Genomic DNA, 11,686 nt, shown 5'->3' with positions numbered 1-11,686 from the left:
GGGTGAAGTACCTTGCCCAAGGACACAATGTCATTTTGCACAGCCAGGAATTGAACCAGCGACCTTCCTTCAGTGTGTAAAGTGACTTGATAGAAATGTAGCAATGTAACAATGTAAAATGACCAGTGAGAAATGTATCAGTGTCCATATCAGTGTCCATTCAGAAGCCTGATGACCTTTGGCTAGAAACTATTGTCCAGTCTGCGTGTGCGAGACCGAATGCTACGGTATCGCCTGCCAGAAGGTAACGGGGTAAAGAGACTGATGGGTGGTAACAGTCTCTTAGGATCCTGCCTGTTTTCCTGAGGCAACGTGTGTGGTAGGGTTGGGAGCTTCCTGCCAATAATGAACCCAGCAGAATGGACCACACTACATAGGGCCTTGCGGTCCCTGTCTGTGCAGCTCCCATACCACACTGTGATGCAACCAGTCAGAATGCTCTCTATAGTGCATCTGTAAAAGTTAGTGAGGATGACTGAGTCCAAGCCAAACTTCTTCAGTCTCCTCAGGAAGAAGAGGTGTTTCCAGGCCCCTTTGACCACCTTTGCCGTGTGAGCAGACCAGGTGAGATCGTTGCTGATGTTCATCCAGAGGAATCTGAAGCAGCTGACCTTTTCCACTTCGGATCCATTGATGTGTAGGGGTGCATACTCCCCCTCCTGCCGCCTCCTATAGTCCACAATCATCTCCTTGGTCTTGCTGATGTTGCGAGAGAGGTTATTGTCCTGACACCATGATGTCAGGGTATCAAGCTGCTCTCTGTAGGCTGAATCATCACTGCCAGAGATGAGGCCCACAATGGTTGTGTCGTCAAGAAACTGAACAAGGAGGTGGGAACTGGACGTACCCATCTAAAACAGGTATCTCATCTACCAGACTGATCACCTTCTGAGAATATAGAAGGGAAAGGACAAGGTGTGAATTATTTAGAACTGCTTCATAATATAGTTGTTCCAATTGTATTTTTTCATATGTTCTGTAGATTATAGACAGATTATTTATGGGTCAACATTTATCCATAAATGCTGTAGTTGTCCGTTGCTTTGATAACTTAAAAACGGTAGCCTACATATTTTTGGACGATCTGATCACTTTAATAAAACATGTAATAAACTGTACAGCTCTTACTTGGAAATGTGTTTAATGGTGGCCCCTGCCACGATATACCCGGACCAATATTGGTGTAACACTGTAATGTCTGAAAACACAACTTGGGCAACGACAGATTTTTTTAAATGGAGATTGTCTCCTTTCTAGAATCCACCGTTTGAAATCTATGGACATTAGCTGATAAGTGTTGAACATGTGTTGGTTCAGTAAACGACCCAGCTATGCGCTTCCCGAGACGAGCCTCCCCGGAAGTAAACGGAAGCTCGATGTTGTTCACATCCGACAGGAGTTGTGCGTCGCTATTTTTTAACACTAAGGAAGGACCCAGGTGCTATTTGCTAATCTCTTGTGCAGAGTATCACTTTTACTCCACCAAAATGTCAAAACTAGATTTGTTTCGAGGATTTATCCGTGAGAGACTAACAACGGCAGCTTTGGAGATTTTCGGGGCCGTTGAACAAACGTTTGCTGAGTACACAGAAGAAATATGTCGTTCCAAGGAGGAGAGCGCACGGCTAAAACGGTTGTTGGACTATGTTACTCCAGCAGAGATCCAGCGACACCAAGCAGGTAGGGTGACACAAGAACACAACTCTTTGTGGAACGAGGTAGCAACGTTCAGGAAGCAATAATGATCCTGAATGTAGCCACGAGAGCATACTGACAAGATGGTACCAGTGTTGCACCCAAAGCTGTAACCCATCAGAAACTGTGACCGCAGAGGGCGCTGTTGCACATCGTCTGTCCGTGCACGGTAGACAATGGAGGGCAAAGAAGAGCGGCTACGCAAACAGCGTAAACATTGAGACAAATTGTTTGTTTGTAAACATTCGGGATGCGCGCGCAATGTGGTTGCAGAAAACCAGGAAAGGTTTCCGTTAGCCAGGCTAGTTTTGCCCGATCACTTGGTCAGGCTATTTAAAGGTATCAGGGTCACTTTTGTGCGTAGACAAGTGAAACGTAAATGTACTTGTCCAAAGGACAAGTGCCTCAAAAGTTAATGTCAAGCCCTGCAATCCAGTGGCCAGACATAAAATGACCTGACCGACACTCCAAGGCCCCGGCCACACCAATACAGCGTATTCGGATACTGAAAACAGAGCTTTTCGAATACGCTCCCCTAGCCGGAGACATTTGAAAACCCGGGTTTATGTAGTAGTGTGGACGGGGTCCACGGAGCTTTTCAGATACGATGACGTTCAGTTGCCATGGCACTGGGGGTAGCTTCCGCTCTATAGCTATAATGTCAAGATGAACATGGAAGGTGAAAGAAATATGCTGCTCCATGCAAACACAATTACAGGATCTTTTGATGTCGTAAAAGCTCCTTCACATAAGTGTCAACAAATGGTCACCAGACCTTGCGTCTTCACCTATAGTCTTTGTCACACAGTATATCCTTACAACAACCAAAACCCCCCTCTTCTTAGTCCTCAGCCCCAAGATAAGGGTCTTGAATGTTTACTCAGAGTTCAGATTTGGGGTTAGGCCTTTCTGTGCACCCACATAATTCTTAACACAGAATCATTCTTATACAGGATAACAGTTACATATTCAATTTTCCAACACTCTCTCCCCTAGAGCCCCTACAGATCAAAGCGGAACAGGAGCTGTGGACCAGTCAGGAGGAAGAGCAGCTCCAAGGACTGCAGTCTGAAACTACAGATCCTAGATTTAACATGGAGTCCAAGTTTTTAAACGTCAAAATGTCTCAATTAAATGAGATAAGAGAACTTTTTAGTGAAATACTGACAACGGCAGCTTTGAAGATTTACTGGGCCGCTGAGAAACCGTTTGCAGGATACCAGGAAGAAATCTCTCGTTCCAAGGAGGAGAACATGCAGCTCCAACGGCTGTTGGACGTTGTTACTCAACCTGAGATCAAGCTACAGCGAATAGGTCTGATATTCATACCTTCATGTCTGTCTCTGCTGTGTGTTTAGGGGGGAGGGGGACATGACAAAGCTAATTTGGGTGTTACACTGAGCTGAGATCTGGGGACTGTGAAGGCCGTAGCATATGACATAATCTTCCTCCTCATCAAAGCGTTCAGTGAGCCCTGTGTGAACCCTCTCCCTCCTGGAAGAGACTGTTCCCTGACTAACCCTGTAAATACAAACTGTTCCCTGACTAACCCTATAAATACAGACTGTTCCCTGACTAACCCTGTAAATACAGACTGTTCCCTGACTAACCCTGTAAATACAGACTGTTCCCTGACTAACCCTGTAAATACAGACTGTTCCCTGACTAACCCTGTAAATACAGACTGTTCCCTGACTAACCCTGTAAATACAGACTGTTCCCTGACTAACCCTATAAATACAGACTGTTCCCTGACTAACCCTATAAATACAGACTGTTCCTTGACCGAGGTGGTCAGGATCCATTAGATGAGAAGTTCCTTTCCATTTTACAAAGTGTTTGATTAGTTATGTTGGTGACTGTGAGACATGATAGGTTACCAGAATAATGAAGCAGGCTACATCTAACTGTTGTCTCTTCATCCCCCAGATGTGCAGCAGCTCTCTCTCCCGGAGCCCCCACAGATTAAAGAGGAACAGGAGCTGTGGACCAGTCAGGAGGAAGAGCAGCTCCAAGGACTGAAGTCTGAAACCACAGACTCCATATTCACTTCTCTCAGTGTGAAACATGATTCTGATCAAAAGGGCTCCTTTGAAAGTTCACATCTTCACCAAACTGTTAAAGTGGAGAACAGAGAAGGAGACCTTCTACCCAGCAACACAACTGAGGAGCAAATCAAAGCAGAGCCTCATGTACAAGACTCTGCAGCACCAGAACCAGACAGTGACTCTCAGCCCGTCTCTGTTGTCGCTCCAGACTGTCCTGCAGCTCAGAGTTTGGAGGAGGAACATGGAGGAGTGATGCTTTTACAGAACAGAACACAAAACAATGGGGCTCTTTTTCTAGAAATGATTAAATCAAAGAAAAAACAGAGCAAAAACAGAGAAGCACATCGTTGTCAAGAATGTAAAAAAAACTTCAGTCGCAAGCACCATCTAGTTAGACATATGAGGACACACACAGGAAAGAAACCAATACAAGAGTAAAATATGCACAAAATGTTTAACTGATAAGCGCTGTTCCCTTGATCACGAAAGGATCCATGCTGGTAGAAAAGAATATCAGTGTCAGGAATGTAAAAAACGCTTCAAGGTGGAGAGATCTTTGTCAACACATATGAAGAAACATCATGGAGAGAAATCCCATCAGTGCTGAGTGTTGTTTCTATATCAGTTTTAATGACTAAATGTGTCAACAAATAGGGTTGTAGAAATGTAAATTGTAATTGTGTTCAGAGACGCCAAATCTGAAGCTATTGATGGGGTGCAGGTAATTTGATAAAGTTATGCATGCCAACACATTCACTCCTGTCAAGCTGTATTTTTAATAAAGTGTTTGAAGTCGAGCTGCTGTGTTGGTGACTGGTCCTTGTTCCTCTGGTGTGTCCATGCTGTTTGGGGACAGACTACAGACATACTATCATGTAGACCATCAGAACTACATAAAGATGACAGTTGTTTCTATGTAGAGTGCTCTGCGGCTGATGGTCAGACAGATCCAGGATCAGGACTCTGCGGCTGATGGTCAGACAGATCCAGGATCAGGACTCTGGGGCTGATGGTCAGACAGATCCTGGATCAGGACTCTGGGGCTGATGGTCAGACAGATCCAGGATCAGGACTCTGGGGCTGATGGTCAGACAGATCCAGGATCAGGACTCTGGGGCTGATGGTCCGACAGATCCAGGATCAGGACTCTGGGGCCGATGGTCAGACAGATCCAGGATCAGGACTCTGGAGCGGAGCGGTTTCAGTCTCATATTCCGACTAGAATTAGGCTATGATTATGACGTCAGGCTAGTAGTTGCCCGTTGCTTTGAAAACTTAAAAGCGATATCTTATATATTTTTCGACGATCTGGTAACTTAAATGTTACTTTAATAAAAAATAAATTGGATAACTACAGCTCTTACTTTGAAATATAATGGAGGCCCCTGCCACGATATACCTGGACCGATATTGGTGTAACACTGTAGCCCACTGTTTGAAAACACAACTCGGGTTCAGAAAAAACGACAGTTTTTTTTTAATTGAAGTTGTGTCATTTCTACACTCCACACCGTTTTAAATCTATGGACATTAGCTGATAGTTGTTGATAATGCGTTGGTTCAGTGGACGACGCTTCCCGAGATCAGCCTGCCCGGAAACAGAACTTCGATGTTGTTCACATCCGACAGGATTTATGCGTCGCTACTTTTAAACAATAAGGAAGGACCCAGGTACTAATAGCTAACCTCGTTGTGCAGAGTATCCCTTTTACTCCACTAAAATGTCAAAACTAGATTTGTTTAGAGGATTTATCCGTGAGAGACTATCGACGGCAGCTTTGGAGATTTTTGCGGCCGTTGAAAGAACGTTTGCTGAGTTCCAAGAAGAAATGTATAATTCCGAGGAGGAGAGCGCGCGGCTCAAACGATTGTTGGACATTGTTACTCCATCGGAGATCAAGATACACCAAATGGGTAGGTGAACAGTTAGAACGCCACATATTTTTGACCAAGGCTAGCTCCAAACAACCGCCAAAAAACTAGCTGAGTCTTCTGGTGTCAATGTAGCCCTTGAGCCAAAACGTTTGCCCCCGTTATAGACTTCGTGGAACGCTGCCACAAGGTTGCAAACTATTGAATCCAATGTCCAGGAAAGGGGAGTGGAGTTGTACCCCGTGTAAATATTACTGTCAATCTAGGAGGACCTGCATTGTTTAATATCAACCGGTCTGTTCAGATCAGAGTCCGGAGATCATTATCTACTAGGATACATTATTTAATTGCTAATTGGTCTCTGCGATGGCTTTTTGATATATTGCCCTAAAAAACGTGTAGCAGTCTCAGCCGACCACGTCAGAAAAACAACCAGCCATTCATGACACCGTCCAGTGTTTTCCTCACACCTGATCACATGGTTTCTATCTGCCAGACATGTTAGGCTGCATCTACCTGTTGTCTTGCCTCTTCTTCCCCCAGAAGTTCAGCAGCTCTCTCTCCTGGAGCCCCCACAGATTAAAGAGGAACAGGAGCTGTGGACCAGTCAGGAGGAAGAGCAGCTCCAAGGACTGAAGTCTGAAACTAAAGATCCTAGATTTATAGAGGAGTCTAAGTTTTTAAACGTCAGAATGTCTCAATTAAATGAGATTAGAGAACTTTTTGGTGAAATACTGACAACAGCAGCTTTGAAGATGTACTGGGCCGCTGAGAAACCGTTTGCAGGATACCAGGAAGAAATCTCTCGTTCCAAGGAGGAGAACATGCAGCTCCAACGGCTGTTGGACGTTGTTACTCAACCTGAGATCAAGCTACAGCGAATAGGTCTGATATTCATACCTTCATGTCTGTCTCTGCTGTGTGTTTAGGGGGGAGGGGGACATGACAAAGCTCATTTGGGTGTTACACTGAGCTGAGATCTGGGGACTGTGAAGGCCGTAGCATATGACATAATCTTCCTCCTCATCAAAGCGTTCAGTGAGCCCTGTGTGAACCCTCGCCCTCCTGGAAGAGAGCAGGGTAGACATGACTCTGCAGGATGTAGACCATCACTCAGAATAACTTGGGTCTGATTTACAGTAATCCTGTCTGTAATGAGGCTTGTAAAAATAAATAAAATAAGACTGCTACCTCACTAACCCTGTAAATACAGACTTCTACCTGACTACCCCTATAAATACAGACTGTTCCCTGACTAACCCTGTAAATACAGACTGCTACCTGACTAACCCTGTAAATACAGACTGCTACCTGACTAACCCTGTAAATACAGACTGTTCTCTGACTAACCCTGTAATTGTCTGTAATACAGACAAAGCTAAACATGGGCTAATAACAGATGCATTGCACTTTCTTAACTAAAACTAGAGCTACCGTTTTGGGGGAAACATTTAGAACTCACACATCTAAAGGTTCAATCTTTAAAGGAAACTTGAACCTGAACCTTTCTGATGCAGTCAGTAGCCCAACAGAAACAGTATGGCACTGACAGCCATAGTGATCCTACTGTATGTGTATCACCCAGGGGCATCATATCTTTTGTGATGAACACTGTTACTGCTTGAGGAATTTTGTACATGAATATGGAGTTAGGCTTTGAAACATTTAGATCCTGTTGGGTGTTATTTGGCTTATTTGTCATACTGGTGTTCAGCATTTTAGCTATGCATCATACATGGCTTTGTGGTGGTTTTTGGGGGCCAAATTAGGTTGGTGGTGTTGCCCCGTGAGGTAGCAACGGTAGCCAGGCAGGTTTTGCACCATACTTGACACTGCCCAGCATCTTTTTTAAAGGCAAAATTGTCAGTGTCTGTAGTGTCAGGTTCTGTCGAGCCTGAGGCCATCGTACAGGTCAAAGTAAAGTGTGACGTGCAAAGTTGATCCTTCCTCAGCAAACTGCGTTACTCTCGTGTAACTAGTTCTGTCACAACGAGATATTATTGCAAATGCAATTAATTGTTCAGCCCTAGTATGTAGGTAACTGTGAGACATGATAGGTTGCAGAATAATGAAGCGGGCCACATCTAACTGTTGTCTCTTCTGTTCCCCAGAAATGCAGCAGCTCTCTCTCCCGGAGCCCCCACAGATTAAAGAGGAACAGGAGCTGTGGACCAGTCAGGAGGAAGATCACCTCCAAGGACTGAAGTCTGAAACCACAGACTCCCTATATACCTCTTCCAGTGTGAAACATGACTCAGATCAAGAAGGCTCCTCTGAATGTTCAGATCTTGTCCAGACTGTTAAAGTGGAGAACAGAGAAGGAGACTCTCTGCCCAGCAACACAACTGAGGAGCAAATCAAAGCAGAGCCTGATGGACAAGACTCTGCAGCACCAGAACCAGACAGTGACTCTCAGCCCGTCTCTGTTGTCGCTCCAGACTGTCCTGCAGCTCAGAGTTTGGAGGAGGAGGAACATGGAGGAGTGATGCTTTTACAGAACAGAACACAAAACAATGAGGCTCTTCCAAGGGACAATAGACCACAGGGAAGTCACACAGAGAAACCTCATCAGTGTCAACAATGTAAGAGACGATTTCCTGACAAAAGTGCTCTTCTTAAACACATGAGTACACACTCGGGAGAGAAACCTTTTCAGTGTCAGGAATGCAGTAAGACGTATACCCGTAAAGATGGTTTGTTTATCCATATGAGGACACACACAGGTGAGAAACCTTTTCAGTGTCAAGAATGCGGAAAGAAGTTTAGCTATGAAGGCAGTCTGATTCGCCATATGAGAATACACACAGGGGAGAAACCATATAAGTGTCAGGAATGTAGTAAGACCTTTTATGATGAATACAACCTGAAATTCCACCTGAGATCTCACACTGAACATATGACACACACAGGTGAGAAACCATATGAGTGTCAGGAATGCGGAAAGATGTTTAGCCATGAATGCAATCTCCTTCTCCATATGAAGATCCACACAAGCGAGTGTCCACATCGTTGTCAAGAATGTAAAAAGAACTTTAGTCGCAAGGACCATCTAGTTAGACATATGAGGACTCACTCAGGAGAGAGGCCTTTCATATGCCAAGTATGTGACCAGGGTTTTCTGGCAATCGAACATCTAGTTAGACATATGAGGACTCACACAGGAGATAAACCATATCAGTGTCAAAAGTGCAAGCGATGCTTTGCTCAAAAAAATGTTCTGGACAGTCATATGAGGACTCACACAGGAGAGAAGCCATATCAATGTCAAAGGTGTCAGAAATGCTTTGCTCAAAGAAATAGTCTGGACGGTCATATGAGGACTCATACAGGAGAGAAACCATATCAGTGTCAAAAGTGCAAGCGATGCTTTGCTAAGAAAAATGTTCTGGACTGTCATATGAGGACTCACACAGGAGAGAAACCATTTCAGTGTCAAAAGTGCAAGAAATGCTTTTCTCAAAAAAATAGTGTGGACGCTCACATGAGGACTCACACAGGTGAGGGACCATATGAGTGTAAAATATGCACAAAAAAATTCACATATAAGCGCTGTTTCCTTGATCACGAAAGGATCCATGCTGGTAGAAAAGAATATCAGTGTCAGGAATGTAAAAAACGCTTCAATGTGGAGAGATCTTTGTCAACACATATGAAGAAACATCATGGAGAGAAATCCCATCAGTGCTGAGTGTTGTTTCTATATCAGTTTTAATGACTAAATGTGTCAACAAATAGGGTTGTAGAAATGTAAATTGTAATTGTGTTCAGAGACGCCAAATCTGAAGCTATTGATGGGGTGCAGGTAATTTGATAAAGTTATGTATGCCAACACATTCACTCCTGTCAAGCTGTATTTTTAATAAAGTGTTTGAAGTCGAGCTGCTGTGTTGGTGATTACATTACATTTAGTCATTTAGCAGACGCTCTTATCCAGAGCGACTTACAGTAAGTACAGTGACATTCCCCCCGAGGCAAGTAGGGTGAAGTACCTTGCCCAAGGACACAATGTCATTTTGCACAGCCGGGAATTGAACCAGCGACCTTCTGATTACAGGCCCGGTTCCCTAACCACTCAGCTACCTGACTCCCACCTGGCCCTTTCCTCAGAGTTCTGGGCTTATTTTTGTTCAAAGTGTCCATGCTTTGTGCCATAGTGAAGTTTCACATTAGCTCTTCAACTTTTGACAAGGGCAACTTTCTTATTGCAGATTAAACACAAACCCTAATTACTGATTAAACCTTAATACTAAATCATGCACCAATTAAAACTCACTTGGGTCATGACCTATATTAGAATGTTGATTTTGACCAACATTGTGTCAAGTAAGTGGTCATAAATAAGGAATTTACTTTGGTGGGCAGGTGCATACAGTGAAGATTTAAACATAATTAACAAAATACAAATAAAATGCCAATTTCATTTATCAATAACCAATTGATTTTAGATATAAATAGAGGCCTGTGCCCCAGTAGAGTTTTATGTCTCACAATGCCCCTGCGCATGGGGTTGTGTTGATGACGGACACGTTACAGTGAGATTGACAGGCCAACAAACCAATCACGCCGGTAGCAAGTTGTTACCCTTGTGGGTAGTAGCATGCTAATATTATATACGTGGCTCAGACACCTAGCAAATCATTTCAGACTTATTTTTCAGTTACAACAATGTTGTTTTTACATAGTACAGTGTCTATTTCTCGGTAACTCGGTCGTACAAATACGACCAAATACGACCATCTACAGGGTTTGGTCCGCCATCTTTTATTTTTGAGCTTCGCGCTCTTTCGACGTGAGCATAAACGCGATATGATTGGCCAGTGCCTGTGCTGTATCTGCATGAAAGGTGCTTTGAGTGGACCGGTGCCCAGCTTGAAAGAGCTCCTGTGTGTAGCTGAATCTGTGCATTACTAACTGAAAGATAACGTCTTCTGCCTCCTTATCTGTCCGCTACAATATGTTGGATTTATGTAAATGTGTATTTAAAGACAATAAACAGAATTCTGGTTCTGAAGACATTGACATTTGTGGGGATAAAAATTGGTTGAATTTTTTTAAAGAAATCATTCGGTGATCATTTAATCAAACAAATGAAAATGTGTTCTATTATAAATGACTCAAAGGATGATTGTGTTGCGTTCTGCATCCAAGAAGTTGCCTTAAAATTACATTTTCATATACAGAAAAAAAATATTCCTCTTCTTACTTATCTGTAGAAGTAAGTATTAGTTCAACATACCCTCGTGTGACTTGTTGGGGCTTTATCAACCATTTGTAAAACATTTAAAACTATGTTCTCATTTGCACACGCGTGTATCGCTTATTTACTTTTATTTTGAAGAATAAAAAAACTGCACTTAAAGTGTCTTCCGCGTACGTTCTCTCGTACGGTCCATGACGTTGACGCAGACCAATTACAACGCTCGACGCAGACCAGCCCATTGCGGAAGCTGCTCACTTTAAGCTTACGTGGGGAAGAAAGGTTGGTGTTTCCACTGCTAAATGGTCACAGCTCAAACCGGACCAATGTCCATGCGAGAATAAATCTATCACAACGCTCCGGTATTCCTCCTCCCCTCCCCGCTGGGTAAAATGGAGGACTTCCGCTCTTCCTGGGCTCTATATATGGGAGGCTACGCCGCTAATCTGTGATGCTGCGCCGGCTGCGCCAATCTCTCCGGCAGCTCTTGGTTCTGATGGCACGGAGACCCCAGCTGTTTTGCGGGGCAATAGTTCTGAGCATCCTTTTGATACTAGCAATCAAGTTCACCTGCAGGTAACGCCGTCAACAACTACAGCCGCTACCAGGTCGATATCATATTTGCTTGATACTGTGTTATCGTTTCATCCCCTCCTTTAGCTACCTAAAAACACGGGGACTGACGTGTCTTTACATGAGTTGACAGAAGGATAATCTCCAGTCTGATTTAGGGGTTATTAACTGGAGGTGCGTAGGTGATGTTTGTGACACGATCTGTCAGTCTTCGACACTCATTTTACACAAATGATGATTTTTTCTGTGGTAATGTTTACATTTTTACATCTTTCTCCATGCCGGTTGGGGCTCGTGCGCA

The 11,686-nt window shown here is 43.7% G+C and overlaps 3 protein-coding genes across 3 annotated transcripts in view; all 3 read left to right on the top strand.

Annotated features, from left to right (window-relative positions):
* The first annotated feature begins 1,222 nt into the window (after positions 1-1,222).
* LOC146237221 (uncharacterized) lies at positions 1,223-4,540 on the top strand. Its single transcript, XM_084686190.1, has 3 exons — positions 1,223-1,680; positions 2,692-3,009; positions 3,625-4,540. The coding sequence occupies exons 1-3, from the start codon at positions 1,332-1,334 to the stop codon at positions 4,179-4,181; spliced, it is 1,224 nt and encodes a 407-aa protein (XP_084542316.1). The 5' UTR covers positions 1,223-1,331; the 3' UTR covers positions 4,182-4,540.
* Positions 4,541-5,047: 507 nt separating this feature from the next.
* LOC146237220 (uncharacterized) lies at positions 5,048-9,493 on the top strand. Its single transcript, XM_084686187.1, has 3 exons — positions 5,048-5,657; positions 6,159-6,500; positions 7,727-9,493. Exons 1-3 carry the CDS (start codon positions 5,465-5,467, stop codon positions 9,301-9,303), a joined length of 2,112 nt encoding a protein of 703 aa, XP_084542313.1. The 5' UTR covers positions 5,048-5,464; the 3' UTR covers positions 9,304-9,493.
* A 1,560-nt stretch (positions 9,494-11,053) lies between these two features.
* The window catches only part of mslnb (mesothelin b), a 41,318-nt gene continuing 40,685 nt past the window's right edge, over positions 11,054-11,686 (top strand). Inside the window, 1 exon segment of the mRNA XM_084685889.1 lies at positions 11,054-11,388. Coding sequence (XP_084542015.1) covers positions 11,264-11,388 — 125 coding nt within the window. The 5' untranslated portion in view covers positions 11,054-11,263.

The sequence above is a fragment of the Hypomesus nipponensis genome, chromosome 21, assembly GCF_054491055.1.
Source record: "Hypomesus nipponensis isolate SF chromosome 21, ASM5449105v1, whole genome shotgun sequence".
NCBI classification, from domain to species: Eukaryota; Metazoa; Chordata; class Actinopteri; order Osmeriformes; family Osmeridae; genus Hypomesus; species Hypomesus nipponensis.
The sequence above is the reverse complement of the archived record's forward strand: the minus strand, read 5'-3'. Positions and strand labels throughout refer to the sequence as shown.

Excerpts from the sequence above, each read along its gene's own strand:
- LOC146237221 (XM_084686190.1), top strand. The coding sequence starts at position 1,332 with ATGCGCTTCCCGAGACGAGCCTCCCCGGAAGTAAACGGAAGCTCGATG. Across the intron at positions 1,681-2,691 it reads GATCCAGCGACACCAAGCAG|AGCCCCTACAGATCAAAGCG; the intron begins GTAGGGTGACAC and ends TCTCTCCCCTAG. Across the intron at positions 3,010-3,624 it reads GATCAAGCTACAGCGAATAG|ATGTGCAGCAGCTCTCTCTC; the intron begins GTCTGATATTCA and ends TTCATCCCCCAG.
- LOC146237220 (XM_084686187.1), top strand. The coding sequence starts at position 5,465 with ATGTCAAAACTAGATTTGTTTAGAGGATTTATCCGTGAGAGACTATCG. Across the intron at positions 5,658-6,158 it reads GATCAAGATACACCAAATGG|AAGTTCAGCAGCTCTCTCTC; the intron begins GTAGGTGAACAG and ends TTCTTCCCCCAG. Across the intron at positions 6,501-7,726 it reads GATCAAGCTACAGCGAATAG|AAATGCAGCAGCTCTCTCTC; the intron begins GTCTGATATTCA and ends TCTGTTCCCCAG.